Source organism: Mastigoproctus giganteus, chromosome 7 (genome assembly GCF_048544385.1).
Source record: "Mastigoproctus giganteus isolate SK-2022 chromosome 7, ASM4854438v1, whole genome shotgun sequence".
Classification (NCBI taxonomy): Eukaryota; Metazoa; Arthropoda; class Arachnida; order Uropygi; family Thelyphonidae; genus Mastigoproctus; species Mastigoproctus giganteus.
In genome coordinates this window covers 78,534,820-78,556,118 of record NC_143581.1, presented here as the reverse complement: position 1 = coordinate 78,556,118, position 21,299 = coordinate 78,534,820, and the positions used below count along the sequence as shown (strand labels likewise).

At 37.1% G+C, this 21,299-nt stretch overlaps 1 protein-coding gene across 3 annotated transcripts in view; it reads left to right on the top strand.

The window, feature by feature from the left end:
* The window catches only part of Mnat9 (microtubule-associated Nat9), a 146,609-nt gene that overhangs the window by 63,631 nt on the left and 61,679 nt on the right, over positions 1–21,299 (top strand). For 2 of the 3 annotated variants that reach the window (XM_090376984.1, XM_090376983.1), the window contains exon 3: positions 14,706–14,762. In XM_090376984.1, coding sequence (XP_090233110.1) covers positions 14,706–14,762 — 57 coding nt within the window. Of the gene's footprint in view, positions 1–96; positions 353–14,705; positions 14,763–21,299 lie in introns of those variants that run through there. The other variant, XM_090376982.1, reaches the window with a different exon arrangement.

The following is a 21,299-nucleotide window of genomic DNA, read 5'->3' as shown; positions in this document are numbered from 1 at the left end:
TCACCATGCAAGTTGCCCATTTTTGAACCCTTTCAAGAAGCTCAATGTTTTTTTTTTTTTTCAGATGAAGTCTGCATACCTGGACACAGTATTCCAAATGCGATCCTACAATTGCCTTATATAGTGAGACTATGACCTCCATATCTCAACTGGGTAATGTTCAATAAACCATTGTTTTCTGAGCAGTGTAAACAGCTAGCAATTTCCTGGATGCCTGTTTACACTGTGGACATGCAGTGTTTCTCTGTGAGTAATCTCACAATGGCCAAGCCAACTGAAGTTGGTGTGAGAAAATTCCACGTCATGCTTCAGAAGAGGGGACCTGATGTCAGCAGGGCAAGGGGGTTTCCTGGTAGGTTGCCCCCACTGTAGTCTAATTTTTGGGGGCTCTGTTAGAACTACATACACCCTACTGAACTCAGCCCAATTTCACACCTGTCATATAATGTCACAGTTACATCTTTTTTTATATATGTATTTAGGGGCAGACTGAATAACTGCACATAACACGACACTGTCGCATATATTTATCGTCTTACTGTCATTGTCATTCAGACAGGAGGACACAGGTGTCACCTAAATATAACAGCAGCCAAGATACTGCTGTTTTTAAATTCACATGCTAATAGTAAACATTCATTTGGTCACCACATAGTTTACACAGGTGACCTAACATTCACTCACATTAATATAACTTAACCTGCAAGATTATTATTATTTTTTTTTTTGTGATTTTTTTAACAATTTTATTTTTAATTTTTGAAAATTTTATCTTATATACATATCCAGGATTACAACAGTTAACACGTATAGGACATTCTCAGTTATTCCTTATTTTCACCCACTTATCCCACTCATTATAGTACCCTGAATAGGACAGGACACAATTTTGGTCCCGAGTGCCAAGCAGTAATGTCCAAGTGATTTTTCCCAAAAGATATATAGAGCAATTTTTGACAGTGATTTCATTTTGTTTAATTTCTAGTGCCTTTATTATTATCAGTTCACGTGGTTCTGTACTTGACAGATTTTGAGTGAGAACCCAGAAAGGGAAACCACCTTTCTTTTCTTTGTATATATTTATTAGCTTTCTCACTAACCAACTAACTTTGCTAGCCGCTTGGTCACTAGGCACCACTCCTGCCTCCACGTAGCAGGGCTGGTAACCTGGGGGAAAAGTTATCCTTCAGGGCAAAAATGAGCAACCATGGATATAAATGAGTATCCACCTCTAGAGGCTTTAAACTCAAGGCCAGACACATCAACTGATAATCACATGAACCAACTGAAAAGACTTCGGAGGGAAGAACGGTGCCATGACTTACTAAACTTTTTGGTGATACACTCACTATCTACATAGCCTGTAGGCAAGTTATCACCATTTCTAATTCAGAGATACTTAGAATCCATTGTTGGATTACCAAAAATGGTGAAACGACTGCAATCGGGAGACCACCTGATCGAAATATTTTCCTCCAAACATTCTGAATGGCTGCTAAAAATAAAGATGTTTGGTGGGCTGCCAGTATTTATCACTCCCCACAATACCTTAAATTCATCTAAAGGAGTTATCACAGTGTGGGATCTACTTACAGTCTCTGAGGAAGAACTAGTTCATGAGCTTAGCAGTCAAAAAGTGATCAGTGCCAAACGAATTATGACAAAAAAAAGATGGAAATCTCGTTCCTGCTAGATCCATCTTAACATTTAGCACTCCAGAATTGCCATCCACAGTAAAAGCTGGCTATTTAAATTGCCGAATTTACCCTTACAACCCAAACCCGATTCATTGCTTTAAATGTCAGAAATATGTCCATCTGTCCAATTTGTGGATCAAAAGACCATACACAAACATTGTTCAGCCTCAACTCCCACTTGCCCCAACTGCAAAGGAAGCCATCCTGCTTTTTCCAAATCGTGTGAAACGAGGAAAACTGGAAAGAAAATCCAAAAATACAAAATTGAACATAAAGTAACATATCCTGAGGCACGCAGACAGATTATGCTGACCATGCCTAGTCGATCATATGCAGCTTGCACCCGGAGCTATTCGTCAACTGCAGTTCAAACAGATGTGTCAATTCCGCCCAGCACTACTCTTGCTAACTGGATTAAAGCAACCCCATCAACATCTGGAAAAGACATTCCAACGGTCTCGAGTGACAGAGGAAAAGTGAAAACTGCTAAAGCCTCTAAGAAAACTGAAGCACCCACTAACAGTATGGAAGTAGATGAACACCAAGGTTATGAGGAACCTATCTTGGAACTTCATGCCAATGACCCAATGGATACCGGATGCCCCATGTTTCCAAAAAAAGACTGAAAGAAATGCCCCGTACAAAAAACCCAGTCAGATGTATCTTCTTCAACTAAACCCAAATAATGCAAAATATCATACAGTGGAACTGCAGAGGACTAAGAAGCCATTCATATGACTGAAGGATTTACCATGCAATTTAATCCTGTATGCATATGCCTACAGGGAATATTCCTGTCACAGCAAAGCTCGGCAAAATTTTAAAATTATGTCATGTACAGACGACATAGAATATCAGAATCTCCTGCATGTGGAGGAGTAGCTATTCTTGTTAATTCCAATACTCCATTGAGGCTCATCCACAAACCTCCCTAGAAACTGTGGAAGCGTGTATTGAAGTTGGCAATTCAGTTACCCTTGTTTCTATTTACATTCCACCATCTCTCTACCGTTTCCTCGTTCAGAACTGAACAATTTCCTCACACAACTCCCAACATCAATTTGCCTTTTCGGTGATTTTAATGGCAGCCATTCATTGTGGAGATCCACTACAATGGATGCAAGAAGCAAATTCATTGAGGAGTTTTTGAATAACAATGATCTAAATTTACTAAACTCTGGATCTCCCACATACATCCACCTACCTACAGGATCCACTTCTGTAATTGACCTGTCAATTTTTCCAATCATGACATGGTCGGTGTTAACCGATCCCTTTAATAGCGATCATTTTCCAATTATTTGCACATTACAAACAGGGGTAACTATAAATCCAGACCAACGATCCACTTGGAAGTTTAGAAAGGCAAACTGGGATGACTATTCTGCTCAAATATATCTAGACAGACTTTATGTTCAAAAATAACCCATTAATGATGTAACTGCATACATAACCAATCAGACTCTGACAGCATCCGATGGATCTATTCCAAAATCCAAGGCATATTGCATTCACCGGACTCACTGGTGGAATACAGACTGCCTTCAAGCCAAAAAAGAGAAAAACCGTGCATGGAATAATTTCCGAAAGTATTCTACCACAACTAACTTAATCACTTATAAGAGGCTTAAAGCTAAAGCAAGGCAAATTAGACAGATAGCAAAACGTGATTTGTGGATTGCCTTTGCCTCAATCATCACCAAAGACACTGACACCTGGTTCATCTGGAGAAAGATACAGGCCCTTAATGGTAAATTTGCTCGGCTGCCCTCTCCAATACTTAATTGGAAAGGGAAAGATGTGTCTACTCCTGAAGAAGTTGCTAATGCACTGGCAGAATCATTTGCCACATAGAATCATACGGCATAAAATCAACTTCTTCACACGCTGCTCTTTCCCGTACAACTAACCTTTTACATTAACAGAACTCAAAGAATCATTAAATAGAGCATCCAGTAGTGCCGCAGGCCCAGATGGTATTCATTACATTATGCTGAAGCATTTACCTGAAAAGGACTTGCTTACTTTGTTGATCTTCTACAATCGAATTTTCTATGAAAATACTTATCCTTCTTCCTGGCGCCATTCTTTTATTATTGCCATACCAAAACCAGGAAAAGATCCTACCCTGGTTCAAAATTTTAGACCCATATCTCTCACAAGCTGCTTGGGTAAAATTTTCGGAAGGACAGTTCATAGTAGGAGTAGGTTCACCTACATCCTGGGGTCACAGAATCTCCTTCCAGATCATCAGTATGGCTTTCGAAAAAATAGATCAACCCTAGATGTGCTCATCAAAGCTGGATCTCATATCAATCTCAGTTCCTTTGTCAGGAAATAATTAGATGTTGTTATGGTCAACTTAGATCTTGAAAAGGCATTTGACACTACCTAGCATCATGGTATTCTTATGGATCTTTACCATCTGGGATTTAGGGGCTATTTGCCCGAAATAATTAAAAATTTCCTGCAATTGTGCACTTTTCAAGTCCGGTATAAAAACATACTCTCTGATTCTCACATTCAGGAAGGAGGAGTCCCGCAGGGATCGATACTTAGTTCAACATTTTTTGCAGTTAGAGTCAGCACCATGACACGTGATATCCCAAAAACTGTTGAAACACATATATGTATGCAGATGATCTTACCATTTCCTGTCAGAGTATCAGTACCAAAAGTCAAAGTATCAATACCACTAAATTCCAACTCCAACTTGCCATAACCAAAATTGAAGTGTGAACTTTAAGGAATGGTTATTGACTATCAGAAAAGAAATGTACCGCCACCAACTTTTGCAAGAATCGTGCTCTCCATCCTGATCCTGAATTACATATCAACAATATTCCAATCCCACTTGCTACTAACGTCAGATTTCTTGGTCTGATATTAGACAGCAAGCTTAATTTCCAAGCTCACATCACTCAATTAAGAAATGTTTGTCTAAAGCATATGAACATACTCGGTCAGTCTCATCCATTTCTTGGGGAGCTGATTGATATACTTTACTTTACCTTTACTTTAATTTGTTCGCGCTTAGATTATGGTTGTCTAGTATATGACTCTGCTAGAAGCACTACTTCACAACGTCTAAATATCATTCAGCACAGTGCTCTGAGGACTGCATTGGGCGCATCAGATCTTCTCCAATCCAAAGTCTTTATATCGAAGCACATGATCCACCATTACATCTTCGTAGGAAAACATTGTTGCTGCAATATGCTGCTAAAATCCAAAGTACAGTAATACCCCGACTTACGCGAACTCAGAGTTACGCGGTTCTTGATTTTTTCGTTTGGCAACACTGCCGCCCACTATCTTCAAGGTCGTTTTTCATATGTTATCGATATATGGTGTGGCGGCGGAGAGTGAGAGCGAAAGATGAACAAAATTCAACTTTGCTGCGCATGAGCTGCACACATCACATATACAAGAATTCGTATTCCAGCTGTCATATTTATATGTGTGCATTTGAATTTCGTGCTCAACGTTTGTCGGAAATTACATCGTTTTCACGAGAGAAATGGATTGCATCAGTCGAGCTGTATACAGTCAGTCCTCGTATAACACGTGTTTACATTACACGGATTCGATCATACACGATTTATAAATAGGGGAACAATATCTTATATAACACGAACCGAATTCGCTTATGCATGATTCGCCTTTGTGTTTACAAGAAATGGCAGTCGAACGCAGAATCATCCCAACCGAACGCAAAACGATAGGAATGAAGAGAAGATTCTGAAAATGTATTTGTTTTAGGGGAAACACATTTCACCATAATAACGTAAAAACCAACACAATTCCAGCTATCGGTATGCAATTAGATCGAGTTTACTACCAGTTTATAACAGATTCCACTAGCAGAAACGCAACTGGATTTTTATTATTTTATGGTAGTAATCCCTAGAAATGTGAGGTCTTAGTGTATCTCTGCCTTTATGGTGTTGTTTATTCAGTTGCTACATGCGCGCAGCTTTGTTTATGCGTATCAAGCGTGCCTCCTCGTTTTGTAAGTGTGCTTTATTCCCTAAAAATGAGTAAAATGCTTAAAAGGTGTGAACAGGAAGCGTCCAGGTGAAGACACTGCAGATTCAAAGAGAAAAAGAAAAGCAATTATCGATAAACAGAGGCGGACTGGGTCAAAAATTCTTACCTGGGAAAATTTATAGTGGCCTCATACTATGGTTTATGGCCAAAATCACACCGGCCCACCAGGGTTTCCCCGGTAAGGCTTATGGCCAGTCTGCCTCTGTCGATAGAGAAAAAAAATGTGAAATTGTGAAACGCTTTGAGCAAAATGAAAGACCATGTGATATTGCACGTGCTACAGGCCTAAATGAGGCAACGGCGAAAAGCACATGACAATTGCAAACTTGACAGAAGGTCTCAGCTCAATTGAAAAGGGCTTAAAAATTTCAGAAAACATAGACTACAATGAAGACCGCATTATAGCTACAAAGCAAGGAATAAAAAAATAATTTGCTTGCTACGAAGAAATTCTGCATGAAAAAAAAGAAGTCTCTGTGTCTTCAGACGAATTTGTTAGATTTTATGAAGACATCGAAATAACTTTTTTACGTAAGTCATTTATTTTTTTAATACATATTTTGTATTAATATGTATAAAGAACTGCAAATTTATTAATATTTTTCTTCTAAACTAGTGTTTTTGTTAGTCCTTGGTTTCAATTAAACAAAATTTATATGTATTTATATGCAAAGTTTTACCCCGACTTACGCGAATTCGACTTAAGCGATTTTCGTCGGACCCACCTATCGCGTAACTTCGGGGTATTACTGTATACCATCTCACCCCAGTTGGGAGTGTCTTTGTACTCAGTGGGATTTATTCTATGAGAGCAAACCAAATGAAAATAGACCTGCTTCACTCAGAATTAAAGAGCTTGTTCAGAATTGGAATATTGATTTAGGTGATATCTTTCAGGACACAACTGCTCCTGTTCCACCTTGGACATATGTTTCTGCATCTTATGATGTACATTTTCTTCAGTGGGGAAAAATGTCATACGACCTTGCAATATCAGGCAGTTGCACTCATCTCACGCTACTCTGAACTCCTGTGCCTGTAAAATCTATATTGATGGGTCAACCGTGAGTACAGTAGGTGCTGCTGCAGTTTTTCCTTCATTTACTGCTACAGCCTCACTACCATTAGCCTGCAGCATTATATGCCTCTACTAATGCTAATATATATATATACTATCATTGAATTATAGTAAATATTAACATAAGTTAAATTATAATAAAGTGAATAAATAAATGATTAAGCATTCATTAGAGGCAGCGACATGCAATTCCTCCATATGAAGCTGAAATACATCCAATATTTTAAATTAAATAAAATAAAACATAAGCCAGTAGTATGGCAAAAACTGTAGAGCGAAAATTAACATAAAAATAACCCAAATAAACAAACGAACGAAAAGAAAGAATAGACATAAATAGTAGCCCGGAAACACTTGTATAATTTCGAGATAATTTAAAAATAATGCCCATTACATATTAATTTAGCAGTACCCCCCCCCCCCCCGATACCAGTTCCAGTTCCGAAAGACATGAAATATCACCAATCACCAAAAGAGGGTTAAAGGAACTACCAAACGATAACTAAATTAAAATAAAATAGAATAGAATAGACTGACCATTATGCCCCATATCGACAGAGGACCACGAGGCCAATAATGGTCATGGAATCGCTGCATTTCAATCGCTATACAAATCGTCGCCATGGTGAAAAGAATCGAAGTACCAATTCACCATCCCTCCTCCGATCGATCCACCAATGCAGAGGATTTGCACGGCGGTGGTTCTTATGCAGCGAAAAATAAACTATAGAACAGACAGCACTCTAGAGCAGAGCCACACCACTGACATACTGTAAGCTGAATCAGCTTATATAGAAGAAAAAAAGAAAATAGATGGCGGCACAGGCGTTGCTAAATTAGCATATCGACCCATTACTATTGAATTATATTAAATGTTGACGAAAGCTAAATTATAATAAAATAAATAAATAATTAAGCATTCATTAGAGGCAGCAACTTGCAATTCCTCCATATGAAGCCGAAATATATACTATCATTGAATTATATTAAATATTAACATAAGTTAAATTATAATAAAGTGAATAAATAAATGATTAAGCATTCATTAGAGGCAGCGACATGCAATTCCTCCATACGAAGCTGAAATACATCCAATATTTTAAATTAAATTAAATAAAACATAAGCCTAATAAAACATAAACAGTAGTATGGCAAAAACTGTAGAGCGAAAATTAACATAAAAATAACCCAAATAAACAAACAAACAAACAAACGAAAAGAAAGAATAGACATAAATAGTAGCCCGGTAACCCTTGTATAATTTCGAGTTTTAAATCCAATTAACAAAAACTATATAATTTTAAGATAATGCCAATTACATATTAATTTAGCGGTACCCCCCCCCCCCCAAGAGGTACCAGTTCCGAAAGACGTGAAATATCAATAAAGAGGGTTAAAGGAACTACCAAACGATAACAAAATCAAAATAAATTAAAATAGAATAGAATAGACTGACCATTATGCCCCATATCGACAGAGGACCACGAGGCCAATAATGGTCATGGAATCGCTGCATTTCAATCGCTATACAAATCGTCACCATGGTGAAAAGATCGAAGTACCAATTCACCCTCCCTCCTCCGATCGATCCATCAATGCAGAGGATTTGCACGGCGGTGGTCCTTATGCAGCGAAAAATAATTTAATATTCAATAGTAATGGGTCGATATGCTAATTTAGCAATGCCTGTGCCGCCATCTATGTTCTTTTTTTCTTCTATATAAGCTGATTTAGCTTACAGTATGTCAGTGGTGTGGCTCTGCTCTAGAGTGTGCTGTCTGTTCTATAGTTTATTTTTCGCTGCATAAGGACCACCGCCGTGGAAATCCTCTGATTGGAGGAGGGAGGGTGAATTGGTACTTTGATCTTTTCACCATGGCGACGATTTGTATAGCGATTGAAATGCAGCAATTCCATGACCATTATTATTGGCCTCGTGGTCCTCTGTCGATATGGGGCATAATGGTCAGTCTATTCTATTCTATTTTAATTTATTTTGATTTTGTTATCGTTTGGTAGTTCCTTTAACCCTCTTTTGGTGATATTTCACGTCTTTCGGAACTGGAACTGGTATCTGGGGGGGGGGGGAGTACCGCTAAATTAATATGTAATTGGCATTATTTTTAAATTATCTCGAAATTATACAAGGGTTTCCGGGCTAGTATTTATGTCTATTCTTTCTTTTCGTTCGTTTGTTTATTTGGGTTATTTTTATGCTAATTTTCGCTCTACAGTTTTTGCCATACTACTGGCTTATGTTTTATTTTATTTAATTTAAAATATTGGATATATATATATATACAGGCACATATAATGTCCAATTGGCATAATTACAATGGCATTAACGTAGCACATAAGTATTCATTAAACTATAAGCTAAAATCTAACCTATTATCCATACTAATAATAATAATAATAATAATAATATATATATATATATATATAGAGAGAGAGAGAGAGAGAGAGAGAGAGAGAGAGAGAGAGAGAGAGAGAGAGAGAGAGAAATAATGGGAGGTGAGCATTAGTAGAGGCATATGATGCAAGAAAGCAAGCTTGTGCAGCATCAGCCAAAAAAAAAAAAAAAAACTTCCACTTCACCCCTCCGTTCATTCGAAATACCTGTCCAGCTGAGCCTTAAATTTATTTAGGCTATCAACTTCCACAAAAAGGGATGGAAGTCTGTTCCACCAACCAACTATCTGCTGGCTAAAGGCAAATTTCCACACATCTATCCTACATCTCTCTTTCCTCAATTTGAATTTATGCCCTCTCAGGTGATTATTCTGAGCAAGAGGCAGAATCCCATCAGCATTAAGCATGCTCAAACCATTCAAGGCTTTATACACCTCTATCAGTTCACTTGGCTGGTATCTAGTCTCCAGACACTTTAATTTGCAAAACTTAAGCCTTTCTTCATAAGAGCAACCCTTTGTTCCATTCACTAATTAATTTTGTTGCCCTTCTCTGTACTCATTCCAGCAGGTCTACATCCTTCTTGAAATGAAGCCTCCCAGACCTGTATACAGTACTCAAGGTGTGGCCTGACCATTGCCTTATACAAGGGAATAATCACTTCCTTATCCCTGCTAGAAAAATTCCTGTATATCATTGATAAGATACCATGAGCTACTCTTGCAGCCCATCTGCACTGCTCAGAGAACTTCATATCTGCCTGCACAACCACCCCCAGGTCCTTTTCATTCTCTACCACTGTCAGTGTAGTACCACAGAATTGATACATTGCTCTGGGGTTGCTATTTCCCATATGTAGTACTTTACATTTGTTTAATGTTAAACTTCATTTGCCACCTCTCAGCCTATCTCCTCAACCTTTCCAGATCCTGTTGCAGCAGCATAGCGTCAGTAGCGTCCTTAACAACCCTGCCAACCTTTGTATCGTCTGTAAACTTGGACATTAAGCTTGATATACCATCATCAGTATTATTTATAAATACGGAAATCAATAATGGACCCAGCACTGAACTCTGAGGGACTCCACTAATAACATTAGTCCACGATGAGCAGTGTCCATTGATTACCACTGTCTTCTCTCCCTCAACCACCCCTCTATCCATAGCAGCAATTTGCCTCCAATGCCACACTGCTCCAATTTGTGCAGCAGTCTTCCATGTGCAACAGTATCAAAAGCCTTTCTAAGATCCAAGTATGTAATATCAAAGTTGTTCCCTGCATCCAGTTCTTCTGTGACTGCATCATAGTATCCAATCAGATTGGTCAGGCAAGACTTTCCCTTAACAAAACCAAGCTGTGTCCGAGCTATAACTGTCTAGATGATCCTGCAGTGCTTCTTTAACCAGTGCTTCCATTAATTTTCCTGGAACGGAAGTTAAACTCACAGGTCTATAATTACTTGTGTCAGCCTTTGATCCTCCTTTGTGAATTGGGGTCACATTTGCACATCTCCAGTCTATGGGTACCTCCCTTGAGTCCAAGGAAGCTCTCATAATTATGGCTAAGGGTTTGCTTACTTCCTTTGCTGCCTCCTTTAATATAACTGGATAGATCCCATCCACCCCATGTGCCTTTCTTTTGTTTATCTTCAACAATTTCTCCTCCACTTTACTCTCAGTTACAAGATTAACTAGCTTATTGCCAGAATTGAATACACCTCTGGCATTCCCCTCGCTGATGTGTGAATGTTGATGCAAAATATTCATTTAGTTTGTTAGCTACCTGAGCAGGATCATCAACAGTTGAACCATCGATATCAAGTGGACCAATCTGATTCATCCCCTTCCCTCTAGAGTTTACATAAGTAAAGAACTCTTTGCTGTTTTTCTTTGCACTCCTTGCCAAAGATTTCTCGTAATCTGCCTTTGCCTTCCTAACCTTCTCTGTCACGTGTTAATTTATATGTATCCCATGCATTTTTCTTCTCTGCCAAATGTCTCATAAGTTCATCTGACATCCATTTAGGCCTAATCTTTGAACAATATTTCTTAGCTGGTATGTAAAGCCTAGTAGCTTCACATTTTGAATTTGCTGTTGGTAACATCATCAGTTGGTTCCACTGTATAGAATTTAAATACTATCTCAGACCATCGTAGTCGCCTTTACAAAAGCAATAACCCTTCCCTTTACCCCTGATGGTAGTTACCTCTTTGAGGAAATCCCACTTCAGCACACTGTGATCACTACCACCTAGTGGTTCCTTTATCTGCAGATTCTTAATGCATGAAGAATCACTACTGATAATCAAATCAAGAGTATTACTCCCTCTAGTTGCTTCCCGAACATGCTGATGTAGAAAACAATTATCCAATAAATCCACAAAAGCCTTGCTAGTGTGTGAGTGACCAACCCACAAATTCCAGTCAATATCTGGTAAATTAAAATCTCCCATTATAAGACTCACTGATTTACTGGCCCACTCTATTTCCCTGGACAGTTTCTTTTTATACACATCAGAGTCATTAGGCCTATAGCACACTCCTACTCTCAATTTTGATCTCCCAGTGTTTATGTCACACCAAACTGACTCGACACTGCACTGCACTGTCCAGTGATGTTGACTGGTTTCACTTCCTTTGATTTTATGTATTTCTTAACTAATAGCATAACCCCTTCTTCCTTCCTATCCTGTCTATCCTTTCTGTAGATATTGTACTCCCCAAATTCCAGTTCTGCATTCCTTATATCTGTGTGACACCACGTCTCTGATATCCCAACAATATCTGCTTTTGATGCTTTGAGCAATACCTCAAATTCATCAAATTTATTAATCAATATTAAACAGTGTAATTAAACAATGCCTATGTTTAGAGAACGAATTATAGAGATTTATTAAGTGTTCTATAAAGTTATAATCATGAAAGTAAATATAATTATATTTACTTTTCACTTCAGTTAATTACAGAAAAAGAAAAGAAAGATCAAGTAATTTTAAGAAAAAAATAGAATGTGTCTGAAATGTGATGTACTGTGACCTTTACTAAACTTGTAATCGAAGTATGTTATCAGATGTTTAAGCATTGGTTTTAATAAGAAAATATCAATTGATATCACATTTTCAGCAAATGTGTTGTTGGTTTCCGGAAAGTTTTTAAGATCAATCGTAGCCCCTCTCCTGACCACAGAAATCTATTTTATATAATTGAAAGTATAGTTTGTATATTTCTCAAGAAAAAAAAAAGTTGGATCAGTGTCAAATTTGCAATTCATGTTCTGTTGATTTTTTGGTCAAGGGGTCCAGTTATGATTTCACAGCTTTTGCCCACACCCTCCCCCCCAACACATGTACAAAAATCAGCATAAACAAAAGTGTGTTTCTGCATTAGATGAAAAGAAAAATGGTGCTACCAAATAGTAATAGTGGCATGTGGTGCAAGAAAGCAAGGGTATGAGCTTAGTTAGCATCAGCCAAAAAAAAAAAAAAAAAAAAAAAATACCAGATGGAAGTTTGTTCCAGCAATTAACCACCTGCTGGCTAAATACAAATTTCCGGCGGTGTGGTTAATTGCAGAAAATCTTCAACAATTACTGCTGACATCTGAAATTGGTGATAATTCCAGATGTCAATTTCATAGCATTCTTCTCCCAGTTTCTCCTACAGAAATATTACTGTAAATTTGGAACAGGAGCTGTGATCAATTTTAGAATTTCAGTGCTTTGATTATTTTAGGAATATTTGTAACAAAGTTTCGTATCGATGGACTGATTTATTTTGTTACAAATCGTGAATTATTACTATTTGCTAATGTTCCTGAAATGTAACACAGCGAGTATGTTAACTGACTTGTTTTTTTCTGAGCTGATACTGTATAAGCTTTTGTTCCTTGCATTATATTGCTGATACTAATACAGGTAGTTCCTGACTTTACGAGTTAATTCGTTCCTAATGCTAAACGTGAATTTATTACCCATAGACCTAATGTTAAAAATAGGTCTTACGTTCTCAACAATGAAATTAGTTAGCTGATTAGTTTGTTTAAACAATGATTGATTTATTGAAAGAAAGGAAAACGTAGCCTGTAAAATCAAGCAAATTATAATAATAAAGAAATTATTTATGACTTACAAATGTTAAAGAATGTTTATTCTTCATCATCGACTAAATGCACGCTTGTTGATCACTCATTATTGGCTCAGCACTCGTTGGTTTGTTGCCCAAGGAGTCATCTTCTTCAGAAATGCTTCAAGAGGCATTTGTTTCCAAGATAATAATCTTCTCTTTTCTTTATGAATTTCAATAATATTGAAATTCATAAAGAAATTCAGTATTTGTGCATTCCATTAAAAAATGCTTATGCATTTTTTAACGGAATGCATAAATTGCAACTAACACGATTTGCGCGAAGTAACAAGTTTATGAAGCTTAAAAAAAAAAAAAATGAAGAGAAGATTCTGAAAATTTATGTTTTTTATATGATTGAAGATTTCAGTGAAAGGGAAACACATTTCACCATAATAATGTAAAAACCCACACAATTCCAGTTATCGGTATTATCACAAATGCAATAAGATCAAGTTTACTACCCGTTTATTTACAGGTGCACTATATCCCCAGAAGCTTAATGTGCCATTAAACCTCCATAACACACACACGCACTACCCATTTATAATTAGATGCACTAACAGAAAAGTCCAATAAACTGGAAAGTGCAAGTTGTTTTTATTGTTTTTTAGTACGTGACCTCCAGAAATGTGTTTTAGAAAAATATCACAAAGTCATTCAAAATTGGTTCTTATAACAGAACAATGTGTTATTGGGTTCACATTATGATATATTTTTATGATATGATGGTCGCTGGAATGGATTAATATCGTAAAGCAAGGTACACCGTATTGCATAGTTACGCAAGTGGTTTGAAATGTGGTATTTATGAATGTTTAACAATTTTTTTTTTTTTTTTTTTTTTTCTGCAATTAATGTTCATATTTTTGATTTTGTTGATACTTGAAAAAAAAAACTCGTAAAGCGGGAACTACCTGTACTAATTAGAAAATCAGTGTGTCTTTTAAAACTTATAGTAGGGTCAGAAAATGGCCATCCACTCAACTGCTTCATCACAGTACATAGAAATAATATAATTTTCTGTAGAAAAATAATGCCAGACTTGTCATTAATTACTTGTCTGATTTTGTTTACTTAAAATTTTTATATATCTACCTAAGGTGTTTTTTATAAAAAAAAAAAAATTAAAATATACTGGCTGTGGAATTATTTTATTTAATTTAGAGATACACTTGTCAAAATATTTGTGATAGATTGATCTCAGGACCTTGTGTATTTTATAAAGTTATGCATATGGTGAAAAAGGTTTTGGACTGCCTGATATGTAGCACTGACTTGCAAAAAAAAAGTATACAGTAACTAAATAAGAGAGGGCTAAGTGAAGACTTTTTTTTTTTTGCTTTAGAATGTACATTCATTATTCTGGACAGAGAGGATTTCAGTAAAACTAATGAAGAAGTTGGTAAGTATTCTTTAATTTTATATTTTATGTATATTTTTAGTTAGGCAAGATATGCCTTCAGTTAGTCATTATGGTTTTGAAATTACTTGAATTTGGTTAGTTTCGACTGTATTATTGTTGCACATAAGCAATTTAGTTGATTAAGAATATGGCAATTGTCTTCTTTTTTTTTTTTTTAATTAGTGAGATGATTACTCATGCAATAAGCTTTTCACAGTTTAAACAAATAGGATCAAGATTTGGTTTTGACAGGAATATGCTATATATATATACAGTGGATTCCGGTTATTTGGGCCACTGGTTAATTGGGGCAGCTGTTTTATTTGGGACAAATCTTAAAATACAGAACCTAATCAAGAAATAGCCAGGGTTTACTTCGCTTAATTGGGACAACATGCTGTTTGATCGGGGCAGGAGATCGCAGCACTGGAGATTACCCTACGATTGTCTCCGACCACACCACGTGGTTTGGTTGGATTTCTGGAGGTCACTGTTGCCTGTAAATAAACTATGAACAGATACAATTTGGCCTCAGATGCCTTTGTTAATCCCAACAATAACAACAGGTCACAACCATAAAACAGTAAAAACAATTAGCAGTCACCTGTTTATTGGGCTTTTCTGTTAATGCAATCTATCATGAATGGATAGTAAACTCGATCTTATTGAATTTGCGATAATACTGAAAGCTGGAATTCTGTGGGTTATTATGGTGAAATGTGTTTACACTTCTTCTCCATTCTCACTTGCGTGTATCGTGTTATTTGAAATTTGTGTGTGCTGTGTTCTTTGTTATTGATTGCTTATCTTTTTACTGTTTTAAATTTTAACCCTCACCCACAAATGTCAGTGAACAGAAATGTCAACTAGTTAGTATGTACATATTACAGTACGTATTAATTATTCTGATTATCATGTATATTCTTCCGATTATCACCTATCATTTAATTTTTTAATTGGTAAGGTAATAAAGGGTCAATTTGTGCTTAATATTTCTTTACTTTTATAGCCTTTGGATAATATTCCTTCTATTTTTGCTAATTAGAATCGCTGTTTAATAGAATTAAAATTCAATTCACAAATGTGATCACAATGAACGGCGCTTACTACACATCGTATAGCGAACGGTACTTTATTATGGTGACTCCATCGTAACGTGATTTGGTTGTACAGTGAACCAATTGTATAGCGGGGTCCATTGTATTTTTAACTTTTTTATGTGAAACTTCGGATAATTGGGGAGCCGCTTAATTGGGCCAAAATACACTAGTCCCGATGTGTCCCAAATAACCGGAATCGACTGTATATATATATATATATATAAAAGCCTTTGGCCGATGCATCAATTTTTACTGAGCATAGTAAAAATTGATAAGGGCTACTCACTTGGTGAATGTTCTGTCATCTATTTTGGACATCTTACAGCTTGCTCAGTACAGCAATACACCGCATAGCACTGATAATTGGTACCGAAACTGTTCCATGTTATGTGAAACCATGCTGATTGAGGTATAATTATAATGGGTTTTAATTGAATGCATACCAGAGAAACAGTCTATAAACAAATTATAATAAATCTATAAACAATTTGCACTTGATAGCCAATTAAAAGGATTTGAATTTAAAAATATTACAAAAATTGTATTAATGAAAAGGAAACATCATGAGAGATGAGAAAAAAGCTTTATTGTTTATTTAGGTATTTCAATAAAAAAAAAAGTCTGGTGATGTTCTCTTCTTTTTCTCAGTGCACAAGTGTTTGTAGCATCGAATCCAGATGGGATTCGATGCTACAAACCAAAGTCAATCCCCAAAAAATTTTTCTCCAATTCTTCTGTTAAATTCGTGCCATTTCAGAATTGTTTTCCTTTTCTTCATATGCAGTTTACTCATCAATTTCAAGTAGCGTTGCGTCATCTAAGTCATTTGCATGTGAGTCAGTGCAGTTACTTACGTTGGCAGTGTCCAAAGTTTTGAATCCCAAGTCTTTACCAATATTCACGGAGTCTTTTGTAATTGTCTGAATTTGCAATTCAAAACTAGTGAAATCATTTGCCAAATGGGGCAAAACATGCTGCCAAGCAGACTGCATGTTGTTGGCAGTGATTTCTAGCCAATATGCAAATATATTTTTGGTTGTATTTAAAGGAGTAAAAATAAATTATGAAAAGTTTGAAAAATAAATTATGAAAAGTTTGAAAAGCTATCATGTCGTCTCATCAGGATGGAATTAAGAATACTGAACACTATTGCACGTTGCCGCTGACTGCCTGAGGGGAGCTATTGGCACATGTTAGACAATAGAGTTGGCACTGCAGCATATATGTAGAGTATGCATCTAGGCTATTGAATGAGTTTTAATATGTACATTAAAACTTAATTGAAAATCGTGTTATAGTGAAACCTGTGCTGTTTGAAGCCTTGCTAAGCGAGGTATTGCTGTACTTATTTGGTACTCTAACGACTCCTTGGCCATGCGAATAGTATCTTTATTTGTCTCCAAGTGTTGTGTTTCGTTGCCTTTTCAAATGTTTTCAGTGTAGGAAGCAAGCAGTAATCCAGAGGGGGAATGCACGGAGAAAGGATTGCCATACAATTCATAACCGAAGTTGTCTTCAGATCATTCAGAGCTTTGTGACTGAGTATTTTCATGCAGGAAGAGGATTCCTGTGGAGAGTATGTCATGAATTTTTGTCCTTAATTTCCCATGAAATCTCACTATCAAGGAAGAATAATATTCACCCATAATGGATTTATGTTTTGAAGAATCCGTGTGTATCACCACTTTGTTACAAAGAAGAACAGCTGAAGAAAGAGTCTACAAAAATAATTGGTAACTCTCCCACTATGCTATTGTTAAACAGAGTATGTGTGTACTCAGTCTTCTCTCAACAAGAATTTTCCACTATGCCCTTGGTCAGCAGCTTGACCAAGAACATGACACGTGATTATGCTAACATATGAATAATAATACATTTTAAAAAAATAACACCAAGAATCCCTTTAATGTAACTTAGATATTTGTCCTCTACGCACCTACTTTTTTATAATTTGAGGCACTGTGAACTATGCATACTTTTATATTAAACCACTTGAGGTCAAAAGGATTCAAATTTCTTTAAACTTCTCACTGAATTTTAAAGAAAGATTTCACAATTTCAGAAAGCTTATCTGAAATTGTTGGCATATCAATGCGACATGATAATTTCTTTACCAGCTCAACTTCCACATTCCACTAGACCTACTAAAAACTGGCAAATTTTCAACATCAGTTCAGCCATGAAGTGATCTTGGAAAATTTTTTCTAATAAATGCTGTCATTGTTACTCAGTAAGTTCAGCATAGACTGAATCATTTGATTTATTGCTATAACTGTTTACTATTTCTACAGCTCCTCAATGTGGGTACCTGTACATGGCAAGGGGACCTCCCAGTGATGCTGCTGGGTTACCAGATTAGCATCACTGAGATCCAACACCTATACCCTGGTTACAGGGTTACATTGTTAGAATCTGATATGTGCAGTTGTATGCTATGACCTATGACAACTTGTAAAGGGAGATCCTGGTAGTTGAGGGACCCAGCCCTAATACATCACTTTGGCCCCTGCTTTGACAAGACTGGAGGTCCCAGACCGCCCAAACTGGGGTCAATCGGTGGGTGGTTTTTTACTGCTAGGATCAAGACTTACTGGAAATGTAGATATGATGCTCTAAGCAAATTTTGCATCCCTGATTGTGCAGTACCTGATAGTTCATGAGTAGTTGTCCCCTGGTAGGTTGTTATTATTAGTATTATTATTAGCCATATAGTGCAAGGAAGCCTGAGGCTTATGCTGCACTAGCTAAAAAAAAAAATTCCCAAGTTACCCTGAGAGAGAGAGAGAGAGAGAGAAAAATCACCAAGAAAGAAGAATGATGATATCCAGCTCAGGACCCTGGGTGTGCCAAGCCCATACTCACCAGATGTGAGTTCCTGCAGTTAAATGTAGATACTTTGGGCATCAGAAAATTTATTTTACTCATGAGTAATTTAAATCCTTCTCCTTCTTCTGGGCCCACAACAAGAATCTAGATATGATCCAGTTGGAGTAGCATACTGTCATTAACAACCCTGCCAACCTTTGTATATCTATGTGAATGCATTTCCCAGCCTCTTGGTAAGAAATGTTCAGCTGTTTTCAGTTTTTGGATTTCTTTTCTCTTCCTTCCACTGCTGGCATGCTTGAGAGTATGCGGGGTGGTCTCCTTGGCAATTTGTACAATGTAGCTTTGGAGCTGAACATTCCTTGCTGTCATGGTCTTTGGCATATCGAGCACAGACAGGGTTACCACGATAGTCTGTTTGTGAGTAGCCGTACTTTTGGTACTTAAAACACCTCAGCAAATTTGGAATGTAAATCCTTACTGAATAGTTTAAGTAGTCTGCCTTGATGAAAACTGAAAGCCATGGTTATTGAATGTAATGATGAAAACTCGAGTAGGAACTATATTTCCATCCTTTCGCATCAATATTCACTCGACAGCTGTCATCACTCTTCGATCCTTCAATTCACAGCACATCTTTTCTTCAGAGACATGAATATAATCCTACCCTGATATTTCACCACATGAAGAGTTCAGAGTTTTATGTGGGGTTATGGTGATCCATATTTGCCCCATCAATGTGGCTCTCAGAATTTGCTGGGCATGTTTTGGTCATGATGCTTTAACTAAAAGGTCTCCAGAATGCAGACTCTTCGTGAAATTTGGAGATCTGCCAATCCTTTTGATTCTTTCTGGATGAAAAAGGATGACATTTTCCTGATTGCTTGCTCTCTGGTGGAATGGAGAACCAGGAAAAGCGGTATCACCAATGCTGGTGAATTTTCAGTTCTAATCTTTTTGCAAAAGTGCTGTCTGTATCATCTAATTGATTAGATAGATTCTTGTTGTGGGCCCAGAAGAAGGAGAAGGATTTAAATTACTCATATGAGTAAATTAAAATTTCTGATGTCCAAAGTATCTACATTTAACTACAGGAACTCACATCTGGTGAATATGGGCTTGGCACACCCAGGGTCCTGAGCTGGATATCATCATTCTTCTTTCTTGGTGATTTCTCTCTCTCTCAGGGTAACTTGGGAATTTTTTTTTTAGCTAGTGCAGCATAAACCTCAGGCTTCCTTGCACTATATGGCTAATAATAATAATAATAACAACCTACCAGGGGACAACTACTCATGAACTATCAGGTACTGCACACAAGAACGTGAATGGGATGCAAAATTTGCTTAGAGCATCATATCTACATTTCCAGTAAGTCTTGATCCTAGCAGTAAAAAAAACAGATTCTAACATGTAACCCTGTAACCAGGGTATAGGTGTTTGATCTCAGTGATGCTAATCTGGCAACCCAGCAGCATCACTGGGAGGTCCCCTTGCCATGTACAGGTACCCACATTGAGGAGCTGTAGAAATAGTAAACAGTTATAGCAATAAATCAAATGATTCAGTCTATGCTGAACTTACTGAGTAACAATGACAGCATTTATTATAAAAAATTTTCCAAGATCACTTCATGGCTGAACTGATGTTGAAAATTTGCCAGTTTTTAGTAGGTCTAGTGGAATGTGGAAGTTGAGCTGGTAACGAAATTATCATGTCGCATTGATATGCCAACAATTTCAGATAAGCTTTCTGAAATTGTAAAATCTTTCTTTAAAATTGTTGGGAGTTTAACTGGAGTTTAACATTGACAAATGCAAAGTACTGCATATGGGTAGCAATAACCGAAGAGAAATGTACCAACTGGGTGGTACTACACTCAGGGAAGTGGAAAGTGAAAAAGACCTGGGGGTAATTGTGCAGCCAAATATGAAGTTTGCTGAGCAGTGCAGATGGTCTGCCAGGGCTTGTTGTTGTTAATGATATATAGGAATTCTGCTAGCAGGGACAGGGAGGTGATAATCCTGTTATACAAGGAAATGGTTGGGCCACATCTAGAGTACTGTGTACAGGTCTGGAGGCCTCATTTTAGGAAGGGTGTAAAGTTGCTAGAACGAGTACAAAGAAGGGCAACAAGGTTGGTGAGGGGAACAAAGGGGTGCTCTTACTAAGAAAGGTAAGTTCTGCAAATTGCAGCGCCTGGAGAGTAGGCACCTGCAAGGTGATCTGATTGAGGTGTATAAGGCCTTGAATGGGTTGAGCAAACTGAATACTGATGGGATTCTTTGTTTTGCTCAGACTAAGAACCTGAGGGGGCAGAGTTTCAAATTTGGGAAAGATAGTTGTAGAATAGATGTGCGGAAATTTGCCTTTAGCCAGCGGGTAGTTGATTAGTGGAACAGGCTTCCATCTCTTGTTGTGGAAGCTAATAACCTAAATAAATTTAAGGCTGAGCTGGACAGGCATTTGGAACAAATGGAGGGATGAAATGGGAGGGTTTTTTTTTTTTTTTTTTCGCTGATGCTGCATAAGCTTGCTTTCTTGCATCGTTTGCCTCTACTAATGCTAAAATAACAGCAGGCCCTCATATGCCCAGGTTTCTGGGAAATGT